Source organism: Balaenoptera acutorostrata, chromosome 15, assembly GCF_949987535.1.
Source record: "Balaenoptera acutorostrata chromosome 15, mBalAcu1.1, whole genome shotgun sequence".
Taxonomy (NCBI): Eukaryota; Metazoa; Chordata; class Mammalia; order Artiodactyla; family Balaenopteridae; genus Balaenoptera; species Balaenoptera acutorostrata.
In genome coordinates, this window is record NC_080078.1 from 38,119,199 (window position 1) to 38,132,024 (window position 12,826).

General features: G+C 61.1%; 2 protein-coding genes across 13 annotated transcripts in view; one reads left to right on the plus strand and one right to left on the minus strand.

Moving 5' to 3' along the window:
• PKD1 (polycystin 1, transient receptor potential channel interacting) overlaps positions 1-10,480 on the plus strand; it is a 48,268-nt gene extending 37,788 nt beyond the window's left edge. Inside the window, exons 31-46 of one of the 4 annotated variants that reach the window (XM_057528788.1) lie at positions 660-776; positions 858-907; positions 1,118-1,302; positions 1,386-1,479; positions 5,004-5,116; positions 5,198-5,400; positions 5,476-5,670; positions 6,084-6,223; positions 6,654-6,766; positions 7,024-7,171; positions 7,297-7,422; positions 7,694-7,868; positions 7,969-8,259; positions 8,333-8,467; positions 8,542-8,847; positions 8,943-10,480. In XM_057528788.1, the coding sequence (XP_057384771.1) occupies positions 660-776; positions 858-907; positions 1,118-1,302; positions 1,386-1,479; positions 5,004-5,116; positions 5,198-5,400; positions 5,476-5,670; positions 6,084-6,223; positions 6,654-6,766; positions 7,024-7,171; positions 7,297-7,422; positions 7,694-7,868; positions 7,969-8,259; positions 8,333-8,467; positions 8,542-8,847; positions 8,943-9,416 (2,865 nt within the window). In that variant the 3' untranslated portion in view covers positions 9,417-10,480. Of the gene's footprint in view, positions 1-659; positions 777-857; positions 908-1,117; positions 1,303-1,385; positions 1,480-5,003; positions 5,117-5,197; positions 5,401-5,475; positions 5,671-6,083; positions 6,252-6,375; positions 6,412-6,653; positions 6,767-7,023; positions 7,172-7,296; positions 7,423-7,693; positions 7,869-7,968; positions 8,260-8,332; positions 8,468-8,541; positions 8,848-8,942 lie in introns of those variants that run through there. The other 3 variants (XM_057528789.1, XM_057528790.1, XM_057528791.1) reach the window with 3 other exon arrangements.
• Positions 10,481-10,488: 8 nt separating this feature from the next.
• The window catches only part of TSC2 (TSC complex subunit 2), a 38,549-nt gene continuing 36,211 nt past the window's right edge, over positions 10,489-12,826 (minus strand). For all 9 annotated transcript variants that reach the window (XM_057528798.1, XM_057528800.1, XM_057528797.1 and 6 more), the window contains 5 exons: positions 12,574-12,713; positions 11,373-11,451; positions 11,212-11,303; positions 11,024-11,122; positions 10,489-10,875 (listed from right to left, as the gene is read on the minus strand). In XM_057528798.1, coding sequence (XP_057384781.1) covers positions 10,705-10,875; positions 11,024-11,122; positions 11,212-11,303; positions 11,373-11,451; positions 12,574-12,713 — 581 coding nt within the window. In that variant the 3' untranslated portion in view covers positions 10,489-10,704. The remainder of the gene's footprint in view (positions 10,876-11,023; positions 11,123-11,211; positions 11,304-11,372; positions 11,452-12,573; positions 12,714-12,826) is intronic.

Consider the following 12,826-nt stretch of genomic DNA (forward strand, 5'->3'; position numbering starts at 1 on the left):
GTGTGTGTATATTTATTTATATATATATATATATATATATATATATATATATTTTTTTTTTTTTTTTTTTTTTTCTTTTTGGCTGCGTTGGGTCTTCATTGCTGCGCGCAGGCTTTCTCTAGTTGCGGCGAGTGGGGGCTACTCTTCGTTTTGGTCCACGGGCTTCTCATTGCAGTGGCTTCTCTTGTTGCGGAGCACAGGCTCTAGGCGCACAGGCTTCAGTAGTTGTGGCACGTGGGCTCAGTAGTTGTGGCTCACGGGCTCTAGAGCACAGGCTCAGTAGTTGTGGCGCACGGGCTTAACTGCTCCATAGCATGTGGGATCTTCCCGGCTCAGGGCTCGAACCCGTGCCCCCTGCATTGGCAGGCGGATTCTTAACCACTGCGCCACCAGGGAAGTCCCTGGCTGTTTATATTTAAGTTGATTAAAATTAGATAAAATTAAAACTTCAGTTTCTCCATTACACCAGCCACACTTCAGATGTTCTGTATTGGCACGTGGCGAGTGGTTCCTGTGATGGACAGTGTAGGTGTAGAATGTGTGCATCTAGAACATTCTCCAGGACAGCACTGCTCTAGATTCTGCCTGCCAGGAGCAAGCATGCCTCCCCACAGCAGGGGCCCAAGCTGCCTCCCACTGACCGTCTGCCTCTCCTGCAGGTGGCCGGGGGCCTGAGCCCCACACCAGCAGGGCCGCAGGCACTGGACATGGACAGCTGCCTGGACTCATCTGTGCTGGACAGCTCTGTACTTGCCTTCCCGGGACTCGGTGCTGAGGTGCGGGCTCCCCAGGGCCTGCCCGGATGGGGTTGTGTTCTGGGCAGCCTGGAATCAGGTTTCCTCTGTGCTTCTCAACAGGCCTTTGCTGGACAAATGAAACACGACTTATTTGTGGAGGATTCTAAAAGGTGGGGGTCCCTAGAGAAAACGTGAGCCGTCTCTCCTGTAGGTCAGCTGCGCCTCTCATGTGCTGCGTCACATATCCTCGTCCGTGTGTCGTGGCACTGTCCCGGGAGTGTTTGCTCAGCAGCCCCACGTGTCCACGTGTGACGGGACTTGGGTTGGGTGTGTGTGCAGATGCGTCCCCCGGGCTCCCCTTGCTGACCTGTCGCCTGCAGCCTGGTGTGCTGGCCATCCAGCGAAGGCACCCTCAGTTGGCCAGACTTGCTGAGTGACCCGTCCGTCATGGGCAGCACCCTGCAGCGGCTGGCCCGGGGCCGGATGGGCCGCATGCCGGGCCCAGAGGATGACAGTCTCTCCCTGGTCAGCCCCTCTTCACCTGCCAAATACTTCTCAGCTTCAGGTGGGTGAGCAGGGGTGGGGAGGGTAGTGTCACCCAGCTCCCCCCAGGAAGGCTCCAGGGCTGACACATTTTGCTCCCTCCAGATGAAGACCTGATCCGGCAGATCCTGGCTGAAGGGGCTGGCAGCCTGGCTCCCACCCAGGACACTCAAGGAGAAACGGACCTGCTCGCTGGCCTGTGAGTGCCCAGCTCCTGGGGGTGGGGGGCAGCAGGGAGCCCAGCCAGTAACCCTGCTCCCTGGCTGGGCCTGCCCTTGTGCTGTCCAGCCATTGTGGGGCTGGGGCGAAGTTGTTAGGCCTCAGAGTCCCTCATCTGTTGAAAGACCTCGTGGGGTCACCAGGGTCCAGCCAGTGTTCCCTTTAGGGTGGCAGGAGGGAGGGATGTTTGAGTAACAAAAGGCCACCAGTGTGAGGCTGGCAGGACCTGCCGTGATGCGGGGTCGTTGCAGGCTTTTAAATAGCTAATGTTGGGCTTCCCTGGTGGTGCAGTGGTTGAGAATCTGCCTGCTAATGCAGGGGACACGGGTTCAAGCCCTGGTCTGGGAAGATCCCACATGCCGCGGAGCAGCTGGGCCCGTGAGCCACAATTACTGAGCCTGCACGTCTGGAGCCTGTGCTCCGCAACAAGAGAGGCCGCAATAGTGAGAGGCCCATGCACCGTGATGAAGAGTGGCCCCCGCTTGCCACAACTAGAGAAAGCCCTCGCACAGAAACGAAGACCCAATACAGCCATAAATATATAAATAAATAAATAATTTAAATAGCTAATGTTTTTCCTTTCGACACTATTTCAATTTCATGGTTTTTCTTCTCTTTTCTTTTTTTTTGGCCGCACGGTGCGGCTTGTGGGATCTTAGTTCTCTGACCAGGGATTGAACCTGGGCCCTGGCAGTGAAAGTGCCGAGTCCTAACCACTGGACCGCCAGGGAATTCCCTTCAGTTTTATGTTTTGTTTTGTTTTGTTTTAACTAATTAATTAATTAATTTGTTTAATTAATTAATTTATGGCTGTGTTGGGTCTTCGTTTCTGTGCGAGGGCTTTCTCTAGTTGTGGCAAGCGGGGGCCACTCTTCATCGCGGTGCACGGGCCTCTCACTATCGCAGCCTCTCTTGTTGCGGAGCACAGGCACCAGACGCGCAGGCTCAGTAATTGTGGCTCACGGGCCCAGTTGCTCCGCGGCATGTGGGATCTTCCCAGACCAGGGCTCGAACCCGTGTTCCCTGCATTGGCAGGCAGACTCTCAACCACTGCGCCATCAGGGAAGCCCCCCCTAGTTTTATGTTTTTAAGAATTTCTCAACTTCCTGGCTGGTTTCCAATTTAGTAACAAAGATTCACATAGAATTACCTCATACCTCTTTTCTGATCTGTATCTATTTTAATATCCGTACTTCCATTCCTTTTAACTCTTCTCGTTTTCAAGCAACCAAAAATTACTGAGATATACGAACTCTCCCAGAACACAGAGAAAAAGGTAAAGCTTCTCAATTTATTTAACGAAGACAGATAACCATGCCATGATGGAATTTTAATGAAGGAATTGCCAATCAATTTGGAAACCTATGCTATGAGGAAGCCCTGGTAGTAATTAGTAGCTGACCACCCCACCACCTCCAGCCCAGAGCCCTCCCTGACACCCAGGTCCAGACATCCACCTGCCAGTAAGCAACTTCTCCGCATGAGTGTCCAGGGCAGCACAGACTCACACAGCAACACAAGATGTCTCAGGAAAGGGCAGGTGCACTCTTGGACTGACCAAGAGAAAACTCTTGGATTCATTCTCGACTCCTCTCTTTTCAAGTACTTCCTCACACGAGCCTTTAACAGATTCTGTCTGCTACTTCCCAGATTTGGAATCTGACCTTCTCTCCACTTGCCCTTGCACCTTCCATCCAAACATCATCCTCTGCCTGGACCATTCTGGGGCTGACTCAGCAGAGTCCTGTTCCTCCCTTACAGGTCACCTTCCTTCTCCCTGCAGCAGACTCTGCCACTGCCCTCCTGGGGTGGGGAGGGGGGCACATTGGTACGGGCTGTTGGTGGGAGGCCTCAGCTCTTCCCCATCTGGACCTCAGCACTAGGCTGCTTGAGCGTCCTCACAACATGGCGACCAAAGTGAGTGGTCCAGGAGAACGAGGTGGAAGCCATAGTGTCCTTTGTGGCCCAGCCCCTTATTCACACACGATCATTTCCACAGTATCCTCTTGGTTAGGAGGAAAGCATCACTGGGGCCATCCAGCAGGTGGCCTGCTGCAACTGGGCACAGTCCTCACGATGCTCCCCCAACCACACTTGCTCTGGCCCCACCCCCTCCCTGTCCCTCTCCTGCCACCTCCGTCGCCCACTTCCTTTGGCTATGGCTTCCCTTGCTCTTCTGTCCTCATCTTTTATATTTGCTGCTCCCTCTGCCTGGAGGGTTCTTCCCAAGACAGGAGCCTCACGTTCTACTTCCTTCAGGTCTCCTCTTATACGCTTCCTGATCAGAGCCTTCCTTCCTGCCCTGTGTAAATAATGTAAAAGGCACGGGAACGTGGGCGCGTGCTCGTGCAGGGCAGAAACAGGCCTCTGTCTCCATGTCCTCCCCTGCTTCGCTTATGCTTTCTGTCTGCTTCCCCCACGAGCATGTGCACATGACATGCACACGGACTGTGCTCTTGTCTCTCAGTGTGTAGAGCAGGGCCTGGCATCTAGTTAGGGGATGTCATGCTGGTTGTGACCGAAGGAATCAGTGAACCCAATCAGACACAGCCTTTGCTCTCCTGCAGCTTAGAGTCAAATGTCAAACTCTGTGTATGCTAGCTGAACCACTGATCCTGATACGACCTGTTTCTATCTGCATGTAAAATATAAACACATGTAGAGAAAAAGGACTAGAAATAACTATTAACACTACTGTTCCTTGCATGATGGAAATCTATTTTATAATCAGAAAAGTCCATTTCAAGAAAAAAGTGTGTCCTGTGTATTCATGTCTGTTCTCTCTGTGCTGTCCCACCTCCAGAAGCCGTTAACGCCTTTTATTCCCTGGGAGACGCACAAAACCAGAAAGGTTTGCCGCCACTCAGCGGCAGGCATGTCTGGAGGCCCATTCTCTTCAGGCTACAGCTGTGCGGACCTGCCGCTAAGTGTGTGCACTTTGTCCCCAGTTCATGGCTGTCACTGTCTTGCTTCCCTCTTTTCTTTTTCCCCCTTCTCCTCTCTGCTCCGGCTCCCGTAGCTGCCCTCTCTCTGTAGCAGCTCTGGAGCCCGGAAGGTCAGGTCGGGCGGCGCCGGGAGAGACAGGCAGCTCGGCACGTGAAAGTCACATGTATGTTTCCTTGTCCAGAAGCCGGTCTTGGGTTTCGCGTGCAGGGAGGCCTGGTTTGCTGGCACAGAGATCAGGCTGGGGGACGAGGCTGGAGGCCGGATGGTGGCGCCGTGGGGGGCGATGGCTGCTGGAGTGGTGACAGGATGGAGGGGCAACAGGTCACAGTGATGTGAGGCGAGGACCGGGTCCCAGAGGAGGTGACCTGGCCCCTCCCCAGAGTGACCAGTGGTGTTCTGGCCTCCAGCACCATCTCCACCTGGCTTGGGGCAGTGTCCTCTCTCTCCACGGACCAGGAGAAGGGAATGCACGGGCCCAGAGAGGTGGGCTGGCCGTGCCTTGGGCGGCGTGTGGGCCGACAGGTGATTGCTGGCTGCTCCCCTCTGCCTGTGCCTCAGGTGCAGCGCCCCTGGTGAGAGGAATCAGACGCTGATGCTGCCAGGGGAGAGGGGGCTGCCCAGCTCGAGCCTGATGTGGGAGCAGCCCCAGCCGGCAGAGCTGTCCAGGACAGGTGCGCTCCCGAGTCCCCAGGTTGGCCCTCCCCACCCCTTCCTCTGCGCTGCTGGTGACCTGTCTGTGTCTGCCTCCCCAGGGCTGGTGGAGGGTCTGCGGAAGCGACTGCTGCCGGCCTGGTGTGCGCCCCTGGCCCACGGGCTCAGCCTGCTCCTGGTGGCCGTGGCCGTGGGGGTGTCAGGGTGGGTTGGCGCTGGCTTCCCCTCCAGCGTGTCTGTCATGTGGCTCCTCTCAAGCAGTTCCAGCTTCCTGGCTTCGTTCCTCTTCTGGGAGCCACTCAAGGTAAGTGGGATGCAGGGGGGCCAGGCTGCCAGCCTCTGGCACCCACGGGCCCCTCTGATGCCAGCCCTGGTCCAGGTCCTGCTGGAAGCTCTGTATTTCTCGCTGGTGGCCAAGCGGCTGCACCCTGATGAGGATGATACCCTGGTGGAAAGCCCGGCTGTGACGCCCGTGAGCGAGCGTGTGCCCCGCGTGCGGCCACCCCATGGCTTTGCGCTCTTCCTGGCAAAGGAGGAAGCCCGAAAGGTCAAGAGGCTGCACGGGATGCTGAGGGTGAGCTCAGGCCACGCAGCCAGCGCCTGCCCTCCCTCTCTGGCCTCCTGGCCAGGGCAGCATCTTCCAGGAGGTCCTGCCTTTCTCAAAAACCTCACCTGCACCCTCTTTCTGACCACCAAAGGCCCTTTAGCAGGTGGTATAGGGCTCTGCAGCCCCCGCCCCAACTCCCTCCCATCACCTCCTGGCCCATCCTCCTGCCCAACTCAAATGCCTGCTCCTTCCTGGCCTCACTGGGCCCTGGTGCGGCTCCTTGGCCTTCACGGACCACGTCTGCCCCCAGGCCTGGCTCTCAGCACAAGGCCCCCTGGCTGTGGGCACTTTGCTGCCCAGCGTCTGGAAGCCCTGCTCTGTCACGGGTGGGGTGGGGGCAGGCTGGGTTCGGCTGACTCCGGGTCATCGCTGCCCCCCAGGGCCTTCTGGTGTACATGTTCTTCCTGCTGGTGACGCTGCTGGCCAACTATGGGGACACCTCGTGCCACGACCATGCCTACCGCCTGCAGAGTGCCATCAAGCAGGAGCTGGACAGCCAGGCCTTCCTGGCCATCACCCGGTATGGACGCCCCGATATGCAGGCACAGGTCTGTCTTCTCGGCCAGGGTGGTGCTGATGCTAACCAGGGTCCACCTTGATCCCGCCCTTGGTCCAACCCAGCCCGCCCGTAGGGGATATTGGGAAGTACCTCAATACATTTTTGGTTGTCAGAACTGGAGTGGGTGTTGCTGACATGACAATGGGGTAGAGACCACAGATACTGCTCAACACCCTACGTGCCCAGGACGGCCCCACAATAGTGTTATTGGCTCCTGAGTGTCAGGAAGCCCAGGCTGAGGAACCAGGTTGTGCCTCGTCTCCTGGGGTAGCACTGGTCACCTCCCCCTGGCTGGGCCGGGGCTGCAGTAGCAATGCTGTCTGGGCCTCTGACCCCTGGTGGGCACCGGAAGCTGAAGGATGGAGCATGTGACTCTGTCTGGTGTGGTCAGGTCTGATGAGTTCTGGCCGTGGATGTCCCACGTGCTGCTCCCCTACATCCACGGGAACCCGTCCAGACCAGAGCTGGGGCCCCCACGACTGCGGCAGGTGCGGCTACAGGAAGGTGAGCTGGGGAGGGGCACCCTGGCACTTACCCTTACTTTTTTCCAAAGAGAAGCCTTTGGCCAGGGTCTGGTTCCAACTCCCTTAGCTGGGTGACCTCCCTGCCTCAGTTTCTCGATGTGTAGGTGAGACAGTGACATCTATCTTCTGGGTTGCTGGGAGGGTTCGGTGAGATCCCATAGAGCTCAGCCTAGGAGGCTGGTGAACAGTCAGTGCTCCTGGTTTGGCCGGGCTCATTCCCCAGCCCTCTGCTTTCAGCACTCTGCCCGGACCCGCCTGGCTCAGGGGCCCCTATGTGCTTAGCAGCCTCAGGTGGCTTCAGCACCAGCGACTACGGCATTGGCTGGGGGAGTGCTGCCCACAATGGCTCTGAGATGTGGGCCTACTCAGCGCCGGACCTGCTGGGGTGAGCACGGAGGGCAGGTCAGGGTGCCCAGGGGGCAGGGGGAGTTCTCCAGAGGAGCCCCTCGTTCCAGCCCACTCCCAGGTTCTGCATGGCGCCGGCTCTGACACTGTCCTCCTCCCTGGCAGCGTCTGGTACTGGGGCTCCTGCGCCGTGTATGACAGCGGGGGCTACGTGCAGGAGCTGGGGCCCAGCCTGGAAGAGAGCCGCGCGCAGCTGGGCTTCCTGCAGCTGCACAACTGGATCGACAACAGGTGGGTGCCCTGCCCTCAGCCCCCTCCCGACCCCCGCCCACTGTGCACATTGGTCACATCTGCGGGCCGGCTCACTCCCACGCCCAGCTTCGCTGCTTCCGATCATCCCCTGAAGGAGCCCAGCGAGCCCGCCTGCAGCCCCGTGGCCTCCCCGGTGCACGCCTCACCCTCTCCTCAACACCTGCCCCCAAGCCTCTTCTGCGAGCGCATCGGCTTCTCCTGGCGCGGCCCCTTCCTTCCCACCCCGTCTGACTCCGGGCCCTCCGCGCAGGAGCCGTGCAGTGTTCGTGGAGCTCACGCACTACAGCCCGGCGGTGGGGCTGCACGCCGCCGTTACGCTGCGCCTGGAGTTCCCGGCGGCCGGACACGCCGTAGCGGCGCTCAGCGTCCGCCCGTTCGCGCTGCGGCGCCTTAGTGCCGGCCTTTCGCTGCCGCTGCTTACCTCGGTAGGCCCCGCCCCGCCCCGCCCCGCCCCGCCCCGGCCCCCGATGGCCCCGACCCGACCCTGACCCCGCCCCGGCCCCGCCCCCGCCCCCGCCCCCACAGGTGAGCCTGTTGCTGTTCGCTCTGTACTTCTCCGCGGCTGAGGTGCGCGCCTGGCGCAGGGAGGGGCGTGCGCGCGCCACGCGGCCTGGGACCTGGGCGCGGTGGCTGCTGGTGGCGCTGACGGCGGCCGCAGCGCTGGTGCGCCTGGCCCAGCTGGGCGCCGCTGACCGCCAGTGGACCCGCTTCCTGCGCGGCCGCCCGCGCCGCTTTACCAGCTTCGAGCAGGTGGCACAGCTGAGCGCCGTGGCCCGCGGCCTGACCTCCTCGCTGCTCTTCCTGCTTTTGGTCAAGGTGAGGGTTGGGCCGGTGGGCCGGGGCGGGCCGGCGTTGGCGGGGTCGGTCGGCTGACGCCCTCTGTCCACAGGCTGCCCAGCAGCTGCGCTTTGTGCGCCAGTGGTCGGTTTTCGGCAAGACGCTGTGCCGGGCCCTGCCAGAGCTCGTGGGGGCGACCTTAGGCCTGGTGGTGCTCGCCGTGGCCTATGCGCAATTGGCTGTCCTGGTAGGTGCCAGTGGGGCCCTCGGAGAGGGTGGCTTAGCCCAGGCCGCGCCTCACTCATGCCACCTTCCCCACAGTTGGTTTCCTCCTGCGTGGACTCACTTCAGAGCGCCGCCCGGGCCCTCCTGGTGCTGTGCCCCGGGGCTGGGGGTCCTGCCCTGTGCCCTGCGGAGTCCTGGCGCCTGTCCCCTGTGCTGTGCACGGGGCTCTGGGCCCTGCGGCTGTGGGGTGCCCTGAGGCTGGGAGCAGTCCTCCTGCGGTGGCGGTACCACGCTTTGCGTGGGGAGCTGTACCGCCCAGCTTGGGAGCCGCAGGACTACGAGATGGTGGAACTGTTCTTGCGCCGGCTGCGCCTCTGGATGGGCTTCAGCAAAGTCAAGGAGGTGGGTACGGCCCAGTGGGGGGGAGAGGGACGCACCCTGGGCCCAGCTGAGCCCAGGGCGCAGCCGGACTGACCGAGCCCCTGTGCCGCCCCCAGTTCCGCCACAAAGTCCGCTTTGAAGGGATGGAGCCCCTGCCCTCCCGCTCATCCAGGGGCTCCAAGTCTTCTCCGGATGTGCCCCCACCCAGCGGAGGCTCTGACGTCTCCCGCCCCTCCACCTCCTCCAGCCAGCTGGATGGGCTGAGCGTGGGCTTGGGCCGGCCGGGGCCCCGAGGGGAACCTGAGCCTGAGCCCTCCCGTCTCCAAGCCGTGTTTGAGGCCCTACTCGCCCAGTTTGACCGACTCAACCAGGCCACGGAGGATGTCTACCAGCTGGAGCAGCGGCTGCAGAGCCTGCATGGCCGCAGGAGCAGCGGGCCCACAGCCTCACCTCCCCCTAGCCCCTCCCCAGGCCTGAGGCCAGTCCTGCCCAGCCGCCTTGTCCGGGTCAGTGGAGGCGTTGGCTTGGCTACAGGCCCCAGCAGGGCATCCCTGCGGGCCAAGAACAAGATCCACCCCAGCAGCACTTAGCCCCAGGGGATCTGGGCTCATGCCTCTTCTCTGGGGTGGGCCTGTGGCTTCGCTCTGGCCCCTCAGAGCCAGAGCAGACACCGCTCAGTATTATTATCTTCTGCCACCCTCGAGGTTTTGGGCCAGGCAGAACAGCTGCACGCAGGTCCCCCAGAGAGCAGGCAGCACTTGTCTGTGTCTCTCTGTGGGCTTCAGCACTTTAAAGAGGCCGCGTGGCCAGCTAGGACCCAGGGTCCCCTCCCCAGTTCCCTGTGGGAGGACACAACAGTATTGGACTGAGTGCCCGGCCTCTGAGATGCTAATTTATTTCCCGAGTCCTCAGGTACAGCGGGCTGTGCCCGGCCCCACCTCCTGGGCAGACATCTCCCCCTTGCTAAGGATCCAGGCTATGGGGGATGGAACCTGCACCTCCTGTCATCCTCCCCCCTAAATTATTACCTCCTCTGTCCCCCTGCTGAGTGCATTCACCTCCAGCTGCCGCTGCGTGTCTATTGTCTGTCAGTAATTTATGTGGGGTTAAAATGTATATATTTTTGTACGTCGCTTTATTTTTCAATAGGGCCAAGTGGCCTGGTGGCTGAAACAGCCTGTGCCCACTGTCACCCACCTTGATGGGGAGCTAGGACTGCAGAGCTGGCCTCCCTCCCCAGACACCTGCCCACACAGCTGGGGAAGCAACAGCCACTTCTTGGCTCCAAGTCTGGCCTTGGGCAGGTGCTGGGCAGAGAGGGCGGTTGGAGGGGCACAACCACCCCAGGCCATTCTTGTCACCACCATGGCCTTATTCTCCTCCCCTGCCCAGGCCTGCTGGTGGGTCTGGGTGAGGTGCAGCACCAGTGCATGGCGCGGGGCCCTAGGGTGGGTAGGGGGAAAGATCTCTCCCCGGGGGCTGGCTCCCGGGCCAGGGGAGGTGAGCATGACAGTGCACGTGTGAGGCTTTCCTGAGGGCAAGGCCCCAACAGCAGCCTGACAGGCCCCCTCCCCACTCCAGTGGGCGTGGCCAAAGCTACAGCCTTGATCCCACCCCACCCAACAGACGAAGTCAAATAAATGAGTTGACTGACCGTTCCAGTGTCTGTGTCCACACCAGTGTCTGTCTGTGTCCAAGCACACAGGCCTGGGCCACACCAGCACTTTATTTGCACAAATAAATACCACCCAGTGTGCCTCACGGGGGCAGGGAGAGTCCGGGAGCATGGCTGCTCAGGTGACAACTGGTGGAGCCCAGGCACGTGCTCAGCATCTCAGAGAAGCCCCAATGGGACCGGGCACCAGCCCCCGTGCAGCCTCACACAAACTCAGTGAAGTCATCCACGGAGGAGACGAGGCGCTTCCGCTGGCCTGTCTCGTAGGTGGGCGTGGGCTCAGCTGGGGCCTGCGCGGGGGCCTTGGCGTGGCCGGGAGGGTGAGTCTGCATCAGGGGCAGGCTGGCGTTTGAGTAGTGGGCTTCCTCACGGATCTGAGGGAGAGGGAGCTTCGGCAGCAAGTCCAGAAGGGGCGGCGCATGCTCCCCAGGCTGGATACCAGCACCCCCAGTCGGCCATCACGTCTCTGAGGGAGTGCCCCCACCCCCAATGCCCAGCATGCCCACAGCCCAGCCTCCCTACCCGGTGGCGGAGCCGCTTGATGTGGCGGAGCCTGGCAATCCACTTGGAGGGATAAGTGTCAGTGGGGTTGGAGCGGCTGTGGTGCACCTGCGAAGCCATCTGGGGCGGGGAGGGCGGAACAGTGAGCCCTGCACAGGTGGCACCTGTGGGCCTGTCCCACCCACCTCCCGGGGGCCACCTCTGCTCACGTTTGCATGCAGGGCCATCTGACGGGCCACGAACGGCAGGTTTTGGTCTGACACGATCTTGGCCACGCTGGTGTCCACGAGGCCCTCCATGTCTGGGGAGACATGGCACTCACGTGGGGCTCAGAGCCCCGGGTGCCTCCCCACCTGGCCCCGCGCCTCACCTTTCCTGCACCGCAGCGACACCAGGTTGCACTCATAGTCCAGGGGGGTGATGATCACGTGGACAAAGTTGAACTGGCCCTGCCCGGACAAGAGCAGGGGTCACCCCAGCACCGAGGGCCACTTTCTGCCACCCCACACTTAGCCCAGGAGGGCAGCGGGCTCATTGGTTAGACGTTCGCTAACTCAGCACGTGTAGCCGCCACCTGCACACCCACACTTCCTCCTCACCTGGCCTGGGGGCCACCACCCTGTCACCCCTCTACTGCCTCACCTACAGCCTGCATAAGCCAGACGGGCACACAGCTCCCAATCCCTCCACACTGCCCAGGGCTTCTGTGCTGCCCAGCGGACACCTGCCTCACTGTCGGCTGAGAGCAGCATGTGGAGCTCTGCAAGTTCCTGGGCTGCCCAGGATGGCACACAGAGCACCCACACCTCAGGCCCCTCTGAGGTTTCCTCCCAGCCACGTGTGTGTGTGTGTGTGCATGCGCCGTCGCCCTCCCCCCGCCCCCCCCCCACAGCTCTACAACGCAAGAGGCCCACTTCGGCCTCCCCAGACACTCCTGCCTCTACCAGAGTCTCTGCCCCAAGCCCCAGGGGGTCTGTGTTCAGTGACCTCCTCCAAGGCTGCTCAATGCACTCAGAATAAATCCCAACGCCCCTGAGCACTGCCACCTCAGACCCTGGGCTGCGCCAGGCACCTGCCCACTCAGCCTTGCAGCTCGTCCACACGTGGCCACCCTGTGACAAGCCACCTGCACTGAGCCTGCCTCCTCCCTGCGGGACCTCGAGCCCCAGCAACCTCCTCTAGGAAAGGGGGTGATACCAGGCCCAGCCCAACCGCTGTGCGACGACATGAGGGATGGACTGGGGGACAGGACTCAGGGCTGTTACAAGCAAACGCTGCATACCCACCACCTGCCATGCACCCGCCAAGCACAGCCGCAAAAAAACCCACAGCAGCGCACGGCTCCAAGAGGAAACCAATGGGTGTTGTCCTCATCACAGAAGAGGACACGGCCCAGGTGGGGGCCCGCCACCTCAGGGGGGTGCACAAGCGGGTCGTGATGTCACCAACGCTGACCCAGCGGAGCTCGCTATCTCTGCTCAACACAGAGCAGGGGGCACTTCCCCAGAGAGATGCGGCTTCCAGCCTGGGGGCCTGGGGCCCAGATCCACGCCCACCTGCCCCTTGCTCACTTTGATGGTGCCGAGCTTGAAGTCCTCGCCAGAGTCGTTGTAGACAATGGACACGAAGTCATTGCCCAGGTGGCGCTTCTTGTCACAGCGGTGCTTGTCCACGTCCTTGGTGGGCATCAGGGTGGCGATGTGGAAGACGGCTGCGGGGCGGGGCGGAGCGGAGCTGAGCGGGGTGGCGCCAACCCAGGCAGGGTGCCAGTGAGGGCTCCTCAGGCTGAGGCTGGGGGCCAGGACAGGTGGCAGTGGGTACAGC